Genomic DNA, 16,612 nt, shown 5'->3' on the forward strand with positions numbered 1-16,612 from the left:
TTTGGTGGGCTGGGCTGCGCTATGTAAATAGCACAGTCCGCACTCTGCATCCGGCCTTGTCTCCTTATCGGATTGGTGGCATCCGAATGGACCAATCACAATGATTCTATTTGAAAAAAAAGGAGATAAACGATAACGTTCACAGTAACGGGCAGTAAATGTGCCCGGTGCCCGGTAGCAATAGCAGCAGCAGCAGCTCCCTCCTCTCTGCCTCCAGCTGATCGCTACATTTCTAATGATGCGAGGGGAGCAAACCGATACAGCCCGCTGACGTCAGACAAACCCGTCTCCCCGGCAACGCATTCTAGAGGTGCGGGCTGCGCCAATCAGAGTGGGCGGAATGTGGAACGGCAGCGAATGAACGCGCAGCGGCGCGGAGTTTAAACCTGAAGCTGGCTGGTGGTGAGCTACAGTCTGCGGCGAGTACTCAGGAGGTCAGCATGGCTCTCCGGATGGTAAAGGTGCGGCTTGTTATTGGCTTTCAAACCCTCGTTTCTTCCTCCCGTAAGATTCTCAAATAAGATCAGCCAGGAGTTTAACGGAATTGTGTGTTTTTCTTTTAAAGGCTAGGCGTTTTTTTTTAAAGTTCGGTGATTAAAATTTGGAGTAAAACCAAATGTTTTTATTCATTATTTAAAATCTTTGCATTTTTAAACTAGACTTCCGTTCGAATGAAAGCAAATCCTGCTGCAATGACTAACACGGTTGTGATAGTCTGTGCAAGTATTGCTTATGGTAACGTCAATTTAGGCCTGTTGGATTTTTTTTTAATCCGTAAAACAGACGGACCCGAAACCAACAACTCGAAACGTTTAGTTATCTTTCAACCTCTGGTCTGAAGTTGGTGTATAACTGTTTTGGTTTAAATGTTTCGCTCTCCTGTAATGGTTAAGCGCGGCGACAGCTTCTCACTGGGTTGATGCTTTGTGTGAGGAGGAGTCGTTTTTCTCTGCAACAAAGTTCAGTGGAATTTTCTGTGGCTTCCTAACAGGAAAAGGTCAGCTTTCTACCTCTAGTATATGCGGTCGAACCCACGTAGGATCCCTGCTCACATGTTGCCACGTTCTGTAAAAACGCGATTGCCTTCTAATTCAGTACTGAGAGAGAAGAAAACCGCCTGTTTAATTAAAAGGCGGAGCTGCCAGATTAATGCTTCGGTCACGTTACAAAGTCCTGCTGTTAGGTGCTATTCAGTATCGGGCACAAAAATCACACTTAATAAACGGAATCAAACGTCAAATTACACTGTCGTGGAATTCCTTTCCCCTCACTGACTCCCTTTTGTTTTGAATGGAAGGTTTTGTCAGGCTTTCTGGACGGGAAAGGCATCCTTGCCAAGTTTTATCCATCTAGGGAACCATTCCGGAAACTGCTTTGACACAGTAGGAGAGGGGAAAAACTAAGTATGGGTTTGGTATCCAAACTTTCTAATACCGGTTACTAGAAAACGCTCCTGAATTACCCCTCTACCGTAGGTGACTGAAGTGGTACTTGACTGAGACCTGACTGTGTAATATTTACACAACAACATAACCAACAATTCAGAGGAACTTGCCTTTGAACTCTATCTGCTCAGCTTTCATTGGCATTCTTGTGGATGTTGCATTGAGCATATCTTCTCAATCACTGTTGGACTATCCTGTGCTACACATCTATAAATCCATCAGACTGCACACTCCAATCTGGTATTCTATCTGAGTCTGAATGGATGGGTAGAAAATTATTTAATAGCTGATTGGGAAAAGTAGAATGGAACACCACACTTGTGTGAATAGAGGTGAAATGCCTCCTGTGCTATTGTGATACTGCAGCAGTGTACAGCTTAGTGTGGTTCTGTCATTCTGTATTAATAGTCTTGAATTATTTTTTACAGGCTAATTATGTTGGCAGAGACAATGTTGAGCCAAAAATCATTTCAGGAAAAGTTGGAACAAAGGTTGGCTTGAGACCTAGAACTGCTTTGGTGGACATAGGCAACAAGGCACAAGGAACTAAACTCCCAGTGAAAAAGGTATTTTGTGCATTGAGATTACCTGTTTCCTTAGTGGGCTTCAATTCCTAGTAGCTGTGTTTATTTACTTCTACTGTTACTATTCTCACTTCTACCCCCATTCATTTGCCAGTGTTGTCAGTCTCTAAGATGCTACCATGAAACATGTCTTTCCCCTCTATGGCATTTCATAGGGAACACTCTCCCTCAACACCCGTGTCTGTTCCTCAATCACACCATCTCTTCATTCAACTCAAGGGGTGATTTTTCTCTTGCCTTTTCTGTAATGCCCAAAACACCTTCCAGATGAAGACATTTTTATTTCCAACTTGGTTATTTTTGTTTGCTATTTGCAATGCAGTATTGTCTGTAGTGATACTAAATGCATTTACTGACTTGATGTATTCCTCTGTACAGTATACATGTGCAAACCTGAGGGTGTCTGTTTTCTCATGGTGTTCCTAAAATTCAGACCTTTTGTTTAACACTGTATTACTAACTTCTGTTCTGAAAAGCATGGTTTTGTCTAAAGGCTACCAGATGTCCTTTCAGTATTTTTTTTCTCCAGATACTGGAAAACCTGCTTAACTCTTCCACCAACTGACTTTTGGTGGCTCCCAAGCACTGAGGATGTCACCTAGACAGTGGATGAAACATCTGCAACACAAATTCCCAGCTTGGCAAACAGAACCACAACATCGGGCACCCGAGCTACAAATCTCTTCACAACCTTCCAGCATCTGGATTTCAGTTTTTTATTTCCTAAGATTCTAATAGGCTTTATTAGTTTTGAATGTTATGCTCCTAAAAATAGTTAGCTCCTACGTGACCATTTAGTAAAACCTCATAACACTGGAAAAGCCCAGCAGGACTGGCAGCTTAATCGGGTCATGTTTTGGGTCTGGTGACCCTCCATCAGAAGTGATAACTAGGAAAATGTTGGTTTCTATGCCGAAGGTAAGGTGTAAATGATAGGTGGTGATAGAGGCCAGAGAGAAAAGAACAATTGGATAGATAGTTAATAACAATCTCCTGTTAAGAATAGCTGTTAATGGAGACTGTTAGTCACTAAACAATAGGTAGTGTAATAGCAGACTGTGATAACATCACCTGGTGTGTGGGGTTGATGCTAGGACATTCAGGCCTTAAAATTATTGGACGGAGTGTGGAGGCCTGCAGGGTTCCCAAGCAGAAAGGTGTTCTTCCAGCTTGTGCTGGAATGCTGTAGTGACCCTGAAACAGATGTTGGGCAGGGAACAGGGTGGTGTTAAAATGGCAGTCAACAAAGTGTAGATTGGGTGATTGCTTTGCAGAACATCACCCAGCCTACACTTGGTTTCCTCTGCACTGGGAAAACAACATCATGAGCAGCAAATGTAGACTAGACTGTGGCAAGTCCAGATAAAATGCTGCTTTACCTGGAAGGTATGTTTGGGGTTGTGGATACTGAGGTAAATGGGTAGGTCTTTATCCTTTAGTGGTTATAGGGGAAGGGGGCTGTGTGGAGGTGGTGTTGGAGTAGAACAGTGACCTAGTGGGAATAATCCCTGCTGATGGTAAACAGGCGTGGGGAATGCTTCTGGTGGTGAAAATAGCAGCTTAAGATCTTCAGGGTGTGGAGTTGGTGGGATAGTGGGCAAGGAGGGAAGCCTCATACTGTAGTTGTGGGAGGGAAGAGAAGGGGGTAGGGCCCTCCACTGGACACAACCCATTAATATCTTTGCAAAATCTTTGAGGAAGAAGGTGGATATTTCTGAGCTTCCCTTGTTGAAGTTGGACTTATTGGAAAGATGGAATGGAGCCTTGACAGGAATTCACACGATCTAATCTGCTTTTGCTGCTCAGTGTGGCCCTCTCTTTTTGGGGAAATGAGACATAGATTGGGTGACTGCATCATGAATACCTATCTTCTGCCCACAAAAATGACCGAGCCTGCTACTCCAACACAACTGTTCCCTGGCCAACATCTGTCTCAGGTTTGCGGCAGTGTTCCAGCAAACTTTCTGCTTGGGGACCCTGCAAGATTCAGACTCTGTTCTTTTTGGAGCCTGAACTCTCCCATGTCTTAACACCACACACCAGGTCTTGTTTACCACACACTTATGTCATTACGCACTGGCTATTGTTCATCAACAGCTAATCACACAACCCCCCCCCCCCCCCCCCCTGCCAGATTATCAACTCCTCTAAGTGTTCTCTCTGGGCTCTATCCCCACCTATCACTTACTCCTATCTTCTGCATTTCTACCAACACTTTCCTAGCATCTTCAGTTCTAAGGAAGGGTCACTAGACCTGAAACATTTTTTTTTCCTCCTAGATACTGCCACTCTCTAAGTTCCTGGCAACTTCTGTTTTTGTTCCTTGAATTTTTTTTTCAAGCTTCCATAGTTATTACAACCTTTTTAAACTAATCTTGTCCTGTTCAATCCTCAAGGGAATAAGTGTTAGCATGAAATAATACCTGATTTTTGAATTCTGCAGGGGAAAAGTACGGTGGCCCCAAAGGTTGAACCAGTGAAGAAGCTCAACAAACCAGCAGTTCCACCAACCGAGAAGCAAAATGAAGACTTACCAAAGGTAACTTCCTGCAGCTTTTGCCCAGAATGTTGGTTTTTGTTTTTTCTCCTGCTTGGATACTGCCTGACCTGTACTCTTCCAGTGCCACTCTAATCTAGGCTCTGATCTCTAGCATCTTTTGCCTTCCTACAGCCTGAGCCAGCCATAGAATGGGAGATTAGGCCAAAGCATTAGTGCATAAGGCACTTAATTGTGCAGGGAATAAGGCTGCATCCTTTGTCAGCATTCTCTAATAGGCAAAAAAACACTAGCATAGCTTATCTTCCAGGCTTCCATTCTAGTGGATCAAATATATATGTCTCAAGATAAGAAATAATGCTGTTCCTAGAGCAACTCCACAAATAACCAGTGGTTATTTGTTGTTATCCCTAATGGTGATCTTTGTTCTATTTGAATTCAAAAATTTTCACTGAATTGTGCAAATGTACTTTCACCAAAAGAACCAGTTCTTGGTTCAGCTTGAGCTTTGCAAGTAATTCATTGCTGGAATAAGCTTGTACAACTAGCTTTCAAACTGCTGACCAAGTCGCTCCAGAACAGCAGGAGTAGACAATGTGGTCGATCAAGATTGGTCTCCATTCAATACTATTATGGCTGATCTTTTTGGTTTTTAATTTTGAGTCCGATCTACAGCATAGAAACAGATCCTTTGGTCCAACTCGTCCACGCTGACCAGATAACCCAATCCAATCTAGTCCCACTTGCCAGCACCTGGCTCATATCCCTCCAAATCCTTCCTATCCAGATGCCTTTTTTAAATGCTGCAATTGTACTAGCCTCCACGACTTCCTCTGGCAGTTCAATCTATGCATGTACCACTCCATTTTTTTTTTAGAAAAGAAAGTTGTCCCATAGGTTTCTTATCCTAAACTTATGCCATCTAGTTCTAGACTCTCCCACCCTCCAAGATTAGATTACTTAGTGTGGAAACAGGCCCTTCGGCCCAACAAGTCCACATTGACCCGCCGAAGCGCAACCCACCCATACCCCTACATTTACCCCTTACCTAACACTACAGGCAATTTAGCATGGCCAATTCACCTGACCCATACATCTTTGGACTGTGGGAGGAAACCCACGCAGACACAGGGAGAACGTGCAAACTCCACACAGTCGGTCGCCTGAGTCGGGAATTGAACCCAGGTCTCGGGCGCTGTGAGGCAGCAGTGCTAACCACAGTGCCGCCCACAATGAGACTCTTTATTTATCCTATCCATGCCCCTCAAATTTTGTAAACCACCACAAGGTCACCCCTCAGCTTCTGCTCCAGGAAAAACAGCCCCAGCCTCTCCCTATAGCTCAAATTCACCAACTCTGGCAACATCCTTGTAAATCCTTTTTTCTGAACCCTTTCAAGTTTCATTTTTGATCAATTTACTTGCCTGCTGTCCATATCCCTCTACCTTTTCCAGACCAAAATGGGTACATCCTGGGACTGAAGTCAACCATGAAGTATCTACAACCTTCTGGGATGTAACATTTAAGACTTTTAACCCCTGAGGTGATGAAATTTCTCATCTGGGTTCAAATGATCCACTTTTCCTTCTGACACAACTGTTCTAAATTCTTGATGAGCTGAGCAAACCTGTCCACTAAATCTTTTGTCTGCATTTTAAGACAATACAAAAAAATGTAGTACAAGGTATCTGTTCTTTAGCTGATTTAGTTTACACTAAATATTATTTTTCTCTAACTTAGCATGGCATTGAGTAGTAAAATGAAAAATGTTGTTGATCTAATCTATTGTTCCTTGTCTGCCATTAACAAACTGTAGTTTCTCCCATATTGCTTTTATTGCTAGTAATACTTCAGTGTTGGTATGGCTAGATTATCTGGAATACTGCTAATAATAGCTCTAATTTTAGATGTGAAATGAATTTTTTTTTTTTGTAACTATATGCCAACCTTTCAGTTACAGGTACCAGCATCACCATCCCAGATGGAAACTTCAGGCTGTATACCTGAAGACTTGTGCCAGGCATTTTCAGATGTGCTGCTTCCTGTTAAAGATGTTGATGCAGATGATGGTGATAATCCCATGCTATGCAGTGAATATGTTAAAGATATCTACAAATACCTGAGACAGCTGGAGGTCAGATTTTAGTTTACTTGACATATCTGCTTGAATGCTAGCCTCATCTTCCACCTTCCACAAACCTGTCCTCCAAAGTCTGACCATCTTCAGTGCTGTTCACCTTTTTTTAATTCTTTAAGATTAGATTTCCTACAGTGTGGAAACAGGCCCTTCAGCCTAACAAGTCCACACTGACCTATTCCCCTATATTTACCTAACACTATGGGCAATTTAGCATGGCCAAATCGCCTAACCTGCACATCTTTGGATTGTGGGAGGTCTTGATGCACTAAACTACATAAATCTCTGGGAATAGTTTAATTTTTTAAATGGCCAGTCCCTCAATCCTTAACTTCTCAAATACGTCACTCTTCCAGGATCTCCACCCCTTACTCACTCACTCTCTCACTCATTCATTCACTCACTAACGTTTAATCTTCAGTAGTGGCTGCCCTCAGCTGAAATCTCTCCTTCTAATCTCCTTTACCATGCTATCAAAGCTTCTCCCAATGTTTCTGTGGAAAACCTGTTTTTTCCAGTATCAAATTTGTGCCCACTCATTCGTTATCTTGAATGACGAAAGATTTTTAGCTGACATCCAATGGAGTACGAAACTGAATCTATTGGAATTGTAAATAAAGCAACTTCCATTCTAGTGTAGTTTGTTTTTGGCTGGGTGAGGAAATGAGACTTTGTCTGCAAATGTCCTGAAAGAAACAAACTTAGTTCATTCCCTCATCTGACTGACTTGCTAAAGTCAATGGGGGAGCAACCACTGGATTCTTGCTATCCTAGTGCTGAAAGTGCTTAGCCAAGCTATGCAATTCATTCTAGATGGCTTTCCTTTTTGAATAAAGGCCACTAGACTTGAAGTTATTTTCACTGCTGTAGAATGAAGTGGCTTACTCTTTTTTATTTTGAGGGCTGTTAAGGATTGGCCATGTTGGGGGTCTGAAGTTTCATGTAGGTCCCACAAGTGGTGGCTTTCCTAAAGCATGTATAAGTCAGATTTCTGATCCATTAGTCAACTTATTTACAATGGTCATCACCATTTCTAAACTGCAGTAACTAACAAATGGGATTTGAGTCCATGCCTCTTTTTTTTTTGGATTCTTAGTGTTCTGCAGATGCTGGACAGTCAAACAGTGGACATGGAAAAGCACACTGTTCCTGCAGCATCAGGAGAAGGAGAGTCAATGTTTCAGGCAAAGCCCTCTTATCAGCCCTTATGCCTGAAACGTCTATAGTCTTTCTTTCTTGTTTCCTGACCTGTTTTTCCAGTGCCACACTTTAGCATTCTTAGCCAAGTGACATGTCCACTCTAACATCTTGTGGAACTTTAGCGCAATAAGAAATGCATGCTTCCAGGATAGCTCAGGAAGATTTTTGATCACTGGTTTACTACACAACCAAGCTTTATGCTACAGTGTTGCTTTTAGCAGTAATAAAATTTAATGCTAGATTTATTTTCCTGAAGGTGGAGCAGTCAGTGAGGCCAAGGTACCTGGAGGGAAGGGAGATAACTGGCAATATGCGTGCTATCCTCATAGACTGGCTTGTGCAAGTTCAGAGGAAATTTCAGCTACTCCAAGAAACACTATACATGACTGTCTCCATCATTGATCGATTTCTTCAGGTAAGAAGACTTTTTTTTTCCACTGACCTCGTCCAAAGTCCTAATTGGATAGTGGCTCTTTCTACACAACAGGAAAGGAGCCTGTTTAAATGGTTCATGGACTGACGTTGTATGTGTAATCTCCCTGTTAAATGGTGTATCTTGTTCTGTAGTGTCAAGATTAAAAGTTACCCAGAAGCTTTGTCTTTGTAAAAAGACTTGAGCTCTGAACACCAGTCTTAGCCTTCCCCTGCCACCCCCCCCCCCTGCCCTGCCCACCATTCTGAAATGTCCTCCAAGGAAGGATGATGTAAGAGGCTGCACACTGGATCTAAATCTTTTCAAATGGTATTTTGAGACACCCATCTTTAAAGGCAACATTTCTAGGATTTGTAGAGCTGTAATAAAAACTTGAAGTTGTAGGTATTCTCCAACTGGCATTTTTCACTATCAGGCTGTTGAAGTTTTTTTTTGGAATCCTATTCTGAAGTCCTTTGTTTGTAAATGCTATCTAGTTTTCTGAATGCATGGCACAAGTGCTTGCTGGGCCAGTGTTTGTACATCTCCAGCTAACTAAAGGTGGTGAGCTATACCTCAATCACCTGCAGCCTTATCTGGTTGGGTAGACCTACAATTCTATTAAGTTCCAGGTTTCTCTACTTCAATAGCACTGAAGGAATGGTAACGTGTTTCCAGGCCAGGATGGTAAGTGCTGCAGAAGGGACAGTGCGTGTGTGGTCGTTGTGTGTACATGCTGCCTTTTGCTCTTTGGAGTTTAAGTTGCTAATTATGGACCATTTTGTAGATGGTATACACTGCTAGAACTGAGCAGTGATGAAGTGAATATCTGAACATGGTGCCAATGAAGTGGATTTGTTTTGTTCATGGCATTGGAGTTGCTTGCATCCAGGCAGACTGAGTACACCATCATACCTTTTTTTGTAGATGAACAGGATTTGGGAAGTTAGTGCTGCAGGATTCCTAAATGAATTGAAAGTTTTTAATGTGGGGCCTACAAGATAAAGGGTGAAGAATGGGCCAGATATTGTGCTTGTTGGATTCTAATGTTGTAACTTTTTTCAGGATAATCCAGTAACCAAGAGCAATCTACAACTTGTTGGTGTGACAGCAATGTTAATAGCATCTAAATATGAAGAAATGTATCCACCAGAAATTGGGGACTTTGTCTATGTCACAGACAACACTTACACTACAGCTGCAATACGGGAGATGGAGCGCAAGATACTTAAGAAGCTTAACTTTTCTCTTGGTCGACCTCTTCCTTTGCACTTTCTGAGGAGATCTTCAAAAGTTGCAGAAGTAAGTCCTAATTTTTAGTTTTGCTAGCAAAGATTTGAGTATATTTAGAATCGGATGTACAGCATGGAAACAGATCCTTCAGTCCAACCCATCCATGCTAACCAAATATTCCAACCCAATCTAGTCCCACCTGCCAGCACCCAGCCCATATCCCTCCAAATCCTTCCTTCCTATTCATATCCATCAGACAGAGACCCCCAGGGAAAAGACTTTGCCTATTTACCCTATCCATGCCCCTCAATTTATAAACTTCTAAGGTCACCCCACGGCCTCTGACGCTCCAGGGAAAACCGCCCCAGCCTGTTCAGCCTCCAAATCCTCCAACCGTGGCAACATCCTTGTAAATCTTTTCTGAACCCTTTCAAGTTTCACAACATCCTTCCGATAGGAAGAAGACCAGAATTGCATGCAATATTCCAATAATGGCCTAACCAATGTCCTGTACAGCTGCAACATGATCTCCAACTCCTGTACTCTTTCCAATAAAGGAAAACATACCAAACACTGCCTTCACTATCTTATCTCCCTGTGACTCTACTTTCAAGGAGCTATGAACCTGCACTCCAAGGTCTTTGTTCAGCAACACTCTAGGACCTTTCCATTAGGTATGTAAATCCTGCTAAGATTTTGCTTTCACAAAATGCAGCACCTCTCGTCTATCTGAATTAAACTCCATCTGCCATTACTCAGCCCATTGGCCCATCTGGTCAAAGAATTACCTTGATTATTGTTTTGTGACTTGCATAGAGGTACCTGGTTAAGTTTTGGCATTAGGCAGCTAAAGTTGCAATTAACCTGTAAAGTACAGGGCTGGCCATGAGACCCTCTGAAATATCTACCTTCTATCACTAGATTCTCCAATTAGAAGGATATAACGTTAATTTTTTTTCTGAAATCTCAGATCCTTATACAATGTGATTCAGCACTCCCACCTCCACAAGGTCATTCGTTTAAATCTTCCCTTTATTAGGATTTAGCACTTTGCTGCTATAATCAAAAGTTCTGTCTTAGTCAAAGTTTCGGTCCCAACTGCTGTTGGATTACTAATCTCCTAACTCAGACATAGTTTTCTTAATGTAATATCTGAATTTTAGTGAAGCATTACTCAATGCCCTTTAGGGACATGCACTTGTTTACTGTTCTGGCCTACATGTGCCTCCAGGCCCATAGCAATGTGATTGACTCAATTGCCACTTTGGCAATAAATACTAGCCTACCCAAAGACAGTCTCATCCCATGAATGAATTATTTATTTAAAATGTACAGAATCTAGTTAAAGGAGGAATCCTATGCTCCTAAAGTAATATGAATTGGAAAAGATTCTACACTCAAGTTTTATGCTTTTAATTGATGTGGGTAAATTTCATACCAATTGGGTATTGTCAAAGAAGCTATTAAAGTACTTTGTCTTGAAGGTTATAACTTCATCTGGCCTTGGTTTTTTTTTTACTGTTCTGATCTTAGGTAAGCTCTGAACACCACACTTTGGCTAAATATCTGATGGAACTGACTATCATTGACTATGAGATGATCCATTATCTTCCATCTCAGATTGCTGGTGCAGCTTTTTGTCTTGCTCAGAAAGTCTTGAATAGTGGAGAATGGGTGAGTAGTCTCTCTAGACCAGAGTATAATTTAGGCCATCAGCCCATCAAGTCTGCTCTGCTATTTGACCATGACTGATTTTCAACCCCATTCTCTTATCTTATCTAACACTTGGTCAAACATGCTTAATGACTTGAATTCCATAGATTCACTACTTATGGTTGAAGATATTCCTCCTTCTCTCAGTTTAGAGTTCCAGAACTCCTGGTCTGAGTGGAAACATCTTAATGTCTGCACTATGCAGGTCTCTTGGTATTCTGTTTTTAATCAGATTTGACATTCATCAATTTATCCTAAAAATCAATTTAGTAGAGACCTGGTCCTCAGCCTCCTCATGACAAGCTCTTCATCCTGGGATCATTTTTTTTTTTGTAAACCTCTTCTGGAGCCCTTCCAAGGTCAGCACACCCTTAGATGTGGGACCCAAAATTGCGCTCAATGTTCCAAATGCAGCCTGAGCAGAGCCTTGTGCAGACTCAGTATGTTCATGTTCTGTACTCAAAAGGAATGCTAACATGCATTTGCCTTCCTAACTGTCAACTGAACCTGCATGTTAACCTTGAGAATCCTGAACTATGACTCAGTAGCTTTAGTGCTTCAGATTTCCAAAACACTTTCTCAAAGTCTGTGCCATCACCTGCCACTGAAAGTGCATAACCTCATGGTTTTTCCACATAGTACTTCATCTGTCGCTTTTTTCTTTGCCCAATCTCCTAGTCTGTCCAAGTTCTTCAGACTCCCTGCTACCTTTTTTCCTGCACTACATATTTTTGTCACTGGCAAGCTTAGTAGCAATGCCTTTCAGTTCCTTCTTTGTCCAGATTGCTAATGCATGATTTTAAATAGCTGGCCCCAAGGAGTTCCACTAAGCACTAATTGTCATTCTGAAAAAAATCTCCTATCTTGACACTCTGCCAGTCAGTCAATCTGTACTTATGCCAGTACCTTGCCCCCAATAACCATGGCTTGTCTTATTTACAGCTTCTTGCATGGGACCTTGTCAAAGCTTTCTGGAAATACAAACTGTAAACATTATCAATTTGTAACTCTCATGACCACCATTCTAACAGACTTGTCAGACATGACCACTTGAAGCCATGCTGACCCTACCTATTTTTATCATTCACCTTCCAAGTATTGTGATCTCATCCTCTTTTTGGTAAGATGAAGGATCTATAATAATTTGAGGTAAGGCTAACCCCTAATTGCATCTTCTGCCACCCTTTTTAAACATGGCATTACATTAGCCATTTCCCAGTCATCTTGGACCCTCTCTGACTCCAGTTATCCCTGAGATTGTAGAGGCATTGGTAACAATCTCCTTTGGAACTTTGGGGTGTACTCCATCTGGTCTAGTGATTATCCACTTTTTTTTTACTGCTTCAGTATCCTCTGATGGCCAGTACACTTACCTGTCACCTGACTCTCCTAAAGTTCTAGCATGCCGCTGGTATCTTTCACCAGGAGAACTGAAGCCAGTAGCTATTCAGTTCTTCCATTTTGTATTCCTCCTCTTGCTACTGCAGCCTTCAAGCAGTCTAATCTTTTGCCTGCAAGACAAAAACTAGCTTCACCCCAGAATTTTAAGTGCAATAAAAGCTTCCAACTAACTTTTTTTTATATTGAAAGCATAAAATAAAAGTACACAGTTAGCATTTAGTAATGCTTGCCTTGTCATCTACTTGAGATGAATTTCTGCTGTCCCTCCCAACTACCCCAAAGCATCTGCCATTGTTTCACCATCTTCCTGGCTAGGCTATCTATTCCAACTAACTTGACAGTTCCTTATCTTTTGTAGTCACCTTTTTTAAACTCAATATCAACATATTTAAAGAGTGAGCTCTCATTATATAATGAACCCCTAGGAGTGTGTTCACTTTTGGCTCCCTAATAGTCTGCCTCATTACACATCACCAAATCCAGAATTACTTATTCTCTACAGGGCTCTGCCCTTTTTTTTGAGCATAGATGTTCCAAAAATTTTGTTTTGCTACCAACCTTCTTCCAGTCCACCCATATATTCAAGTCACCCATGATTATTGTAACTGCCTTGCATGCCTCTGCTGTCTCTTTTTTTTTTCTTCTCCCACCCTCACCATTCCTAACCGTGTGTGTTCCACTCCACCCATATTTTCCATCCTGACTCTATTGTTTGCTAATAACTTGAACAAACCCAGGCTTTGCATCTGTCATTGCCTTTCTTTTCCTACACTCGATGGATCCTCCCTTCTAATATTTAGTTTATGCCCTTGTTGTGCTCCAGTCCCAGTATAATTTCAGGTGACATTCACCCCACTAAACCATAATGTCTTTCAGTTGAAGTCTGGCAGACTATATTTCTTGCGCTCTCATTCATCAAGCCCTAAGTATGTCATGTTCTTGCAGTCATTTCTCCTGCAGCACTACATCTCTTATAAAGAAGAGGATCTGATTCCTGTGATGGAACACATTGCTAAGAATGTTGTGAAAGTCAATCAAGGTCTCACCAAACATGTGGTAAGTGTTGTATACTCCAACTGAACACTGCTCCTTGTCATTGCCTGAAAAGGCAAATGATCAAGTTGTTTTTGAAATCCAAAAATTGAAGTTGGTAATGGGCTCAAATTCACTAAACAGTGAAACTATAGTGTGGTGAATAAGGTTTGCCTTTTGCAGGTGGTATCATGGTGCTTGGTTATTGAAGCTAGTGGTCTTTAATGAAAACTTTTTTACAAAGTAGCTTTCGCCCCAGTGACTTCATTGTTAACAAATGTTACAACCTAGTATCTAATTCCTTCTCCGATATCCATCCCAGAGAAATCGCTTCTATCTCCGCTCCTTGATCTCCTAATGGACACTTGTAAAATTATCCTTTGACTCAGTGACATTTTTTTTCCAACTAACTTGGCTAGTATGATTCTCTTGCAATTTAATGGCCTTTTGAAATTAACAAAATACTTGAGTCTCCTGAATGAAAATTTTAAGTTTTGGCGATGTGAATGCTTCATCTATTCACTTGAAGAAAGTGAGGACTGCAGATGCTGGGGATCAGAGCTTAAGTGTTGCTGGAAAAGCACAGCAGGTCAGGCAGCAAAGGTGAAGGAGAATCGACATTTCGAGCATACACCCTTCAGGAAGAAGGGCTTATGCCCAAAACGTCAATTCTCCTTTGCCGCCTGACCTGCTGTGCTTTTCCAGCAACACTTACTTTCTTTTATGCATTAACTTTAGTCCAGCTCAGTAGCTGACTGAAGTATGTGCCTTTCTGGCAAGTCTGTCCACTGTTCCAAATGATTTTCTAGCCTTCTAAGGCTTTCAATTGAAACATAGCTTTCTATGTATCCTACATCCAGCAGACTAGGAAAAGCTGGTTATAGTGCAAACCATTTTAGCCTATAATAATTTTTCAAACTCCAATCTCTTCCCTCTCTCCCTCTTCTCCCCCTCCGTACTTCTCCCTCTAACTTTATTATTACCAAGGTAACCAGATAAGTAAGGCTGTTCTCAATCAATCATGCTATATTCCTCTTTTCTGAATCATTTAAATCTTTTCTAGACACCAGTCACCACCATCCTTTCTGATGCTATACAATAATAAACTATATATGTGGAGTCCAGACTTGCCATGCTGTGATCTAGTACTTAAATTCTTAGTCATATTTTAGACTTACAATATAGCCTTGTTTCACTTAAACTGATTGTAGGACCAGTAGAGGCAGGTTTGGCTTGAAGACTTCTTTCCAGTGCCAATATTTCAATTTTGACACTACTTCCACCAGCAGTAGACAGAATAGTGGATTAATGTGGCCTATTGTCCAAACCTAGTTATAAACAGTGCACCTCTTATTTCAATGAGGATTTATGCTTTCTCCCCCCAACCTGCCAAGTGAAGCTCTTAATACCATTCCTTTCTGTAAGGGCTTTGAATCTTAGCCTTGGTTCAGGGAAATGAATCATTCAGAAGCAAAATATTGTAGAAAGCTGAATATTCAGATCTGGTATCGGTTAAGTCAGACTTTGTTCCTGTTCACCCTTAATCTAGGCCTCTAAATTTTTACACTTAAAGGGAGGTGATGGAGTTCAAAAGTAGTAACCCCAACAAAGCCAATCTTTTTTACAAAGCTTCTCCATGCCTGGCAACCAACTTCCTGTCACAGCTCACTTAATCACCCACCTTGACCAGAACTGCTTAAACTGTGGCCTAACTAGCACTTTTTTTTTAGATAAATTAGCCACTCTTAACTCTGGCTAATGAGCCTTAGCCCTTTTTCCCCACGTACTCAGCCACCTCTTGAGGATCTACAACATGCATTCCCAAGTCATTCTGTTTTCAGTACCCCATTACTGTGTTTGCTGACCCTTAATACATTGCCTCACTTCTCTACATTGAATTGCATTGTCATTAATTTTCTTCGTCAACTATCCTGTCCCTTTTGCACTACACTAAATCATAATGCCACCATTATCACCACCTTGATTCTTGCCCCACAGTCTCTTTCTAGGTGCCTCTTTCTTTCTGACCAATCTGTCTTTGAACCCCTTGTGAATCAAAGCCTTGCTAGAATTATTGGCTGATGGAATTGGATTTTCTAGAGTGCTATGACTTTGACTGACTGGTATTATTGACCTGGAACAAACTGATTATTGTACTGGAAGAAGCTATTTATAATCAAGTGGTTGTGAAACTGACCATTAAAATGGAAACAAATCTCTGCAAATATGGTTCCAATATTACAGGTTAATACCACTTTGGCTCTAACTTTTTTATTTCCTTTCTCTTTTTTAGACTGTTAAGAATAAATATGCCAGCAGTAAGCAAATGAAGATCAGCACTCTTCCACAGCTAAAATCTGATGTGATACTCAACCTTTCAAAGCATTTAATCTTCCAGAAATAACTTTTCTGAAAAAGTTTCTTCCTTGTAGTGATACTTGTCAGCACCATGTGCTACTGTAAATAACTGTAATTATCTGTTTTATCTACAGACTTTCTTTACTAATAAAATTGATTTTTAAAATTTCAGTTGCTGTCTAATATGGGTGTAATTCACTAGTTAAAATATTGAGGTCTTGATCTCAATAAATCCATTCTGAAAACTGAACTCCAAATTTGGCTTTTTTTCTAATTTATCAAACCCTCCATCCTCTTGTGGTTACTTTAAGCTGGTCTGAAATCCCATTTGTTTTCAATGATTAAACTGCTATCTTTGAATCTAGTTCAGCATCTCCATGTTCCTTTTGAGAAACCAATCTCAATCTAATGATTTGGGATCCTTTTTTTTGGTTTAAATGGTTTGCCCTGGAAAGAATTTTTCTAGTTTTCAACCTCTCTCTTTTCCAGAGAAAACAGTTGATCTAAATTAACCAGGCCAGTATTTATCATTGGACTATTAATCCAGAGCCCCAGTTAATGAACTGTGCCCCCACCCCCAGAACAAATTCCACTATGAAT

At 41.1% G+C, this 16,612-nt stretch overlaps 1 protein-coding gene across 1 annotated transcript; it reads left to right on the forward strand.

Annotated features, from left to right (window-relative positions):
• The first annotated feature begins 322 nt into the window (after positions 1-322).
• On the forward strand, positions 323-16,136 carry ccnb1 (cyclin B1). The gene is made up of 9 exons (XM_060835655.1): positions 323-461; positions 1,874-2,011; positions 4,473-4,568; positions 6,481-6,660; positions 8,120-8,278; positions 9,341-9,577; positions 11,042-11,182; positions 13,568-13,678; positions 15,948-16,136. Exons 1-9 carry the CDS (start codon positions 441-443, stop codon positions 16,056-16,058), a joined length of 1,194 nt encoding a protein of 397 aa, XP_060691638.1. The 5' UTR covers positions 323-440; the 3' UTR covers positions 16,059-16,136.
• The last annotated feature ends 476 nt before the right edge of the window (positions 16,137-16,612 follow it).

Source organism: Hemiscyllium ocellatum, chromosome 2, assembly GCF_020745735.1.
Source record: "Hemiscyllium ocellatum isolate sHemOce1 chromosome 2, sHemOce1.pat.X.cur, whole genome shotgun sequence".
NCBI lineage: Eukaryota > Metazoa > Chordata > Chondrichthyes > Orectolobiformes > Hemiscylliidae > Hemiscyllium > Hemiscyllium ocellatum.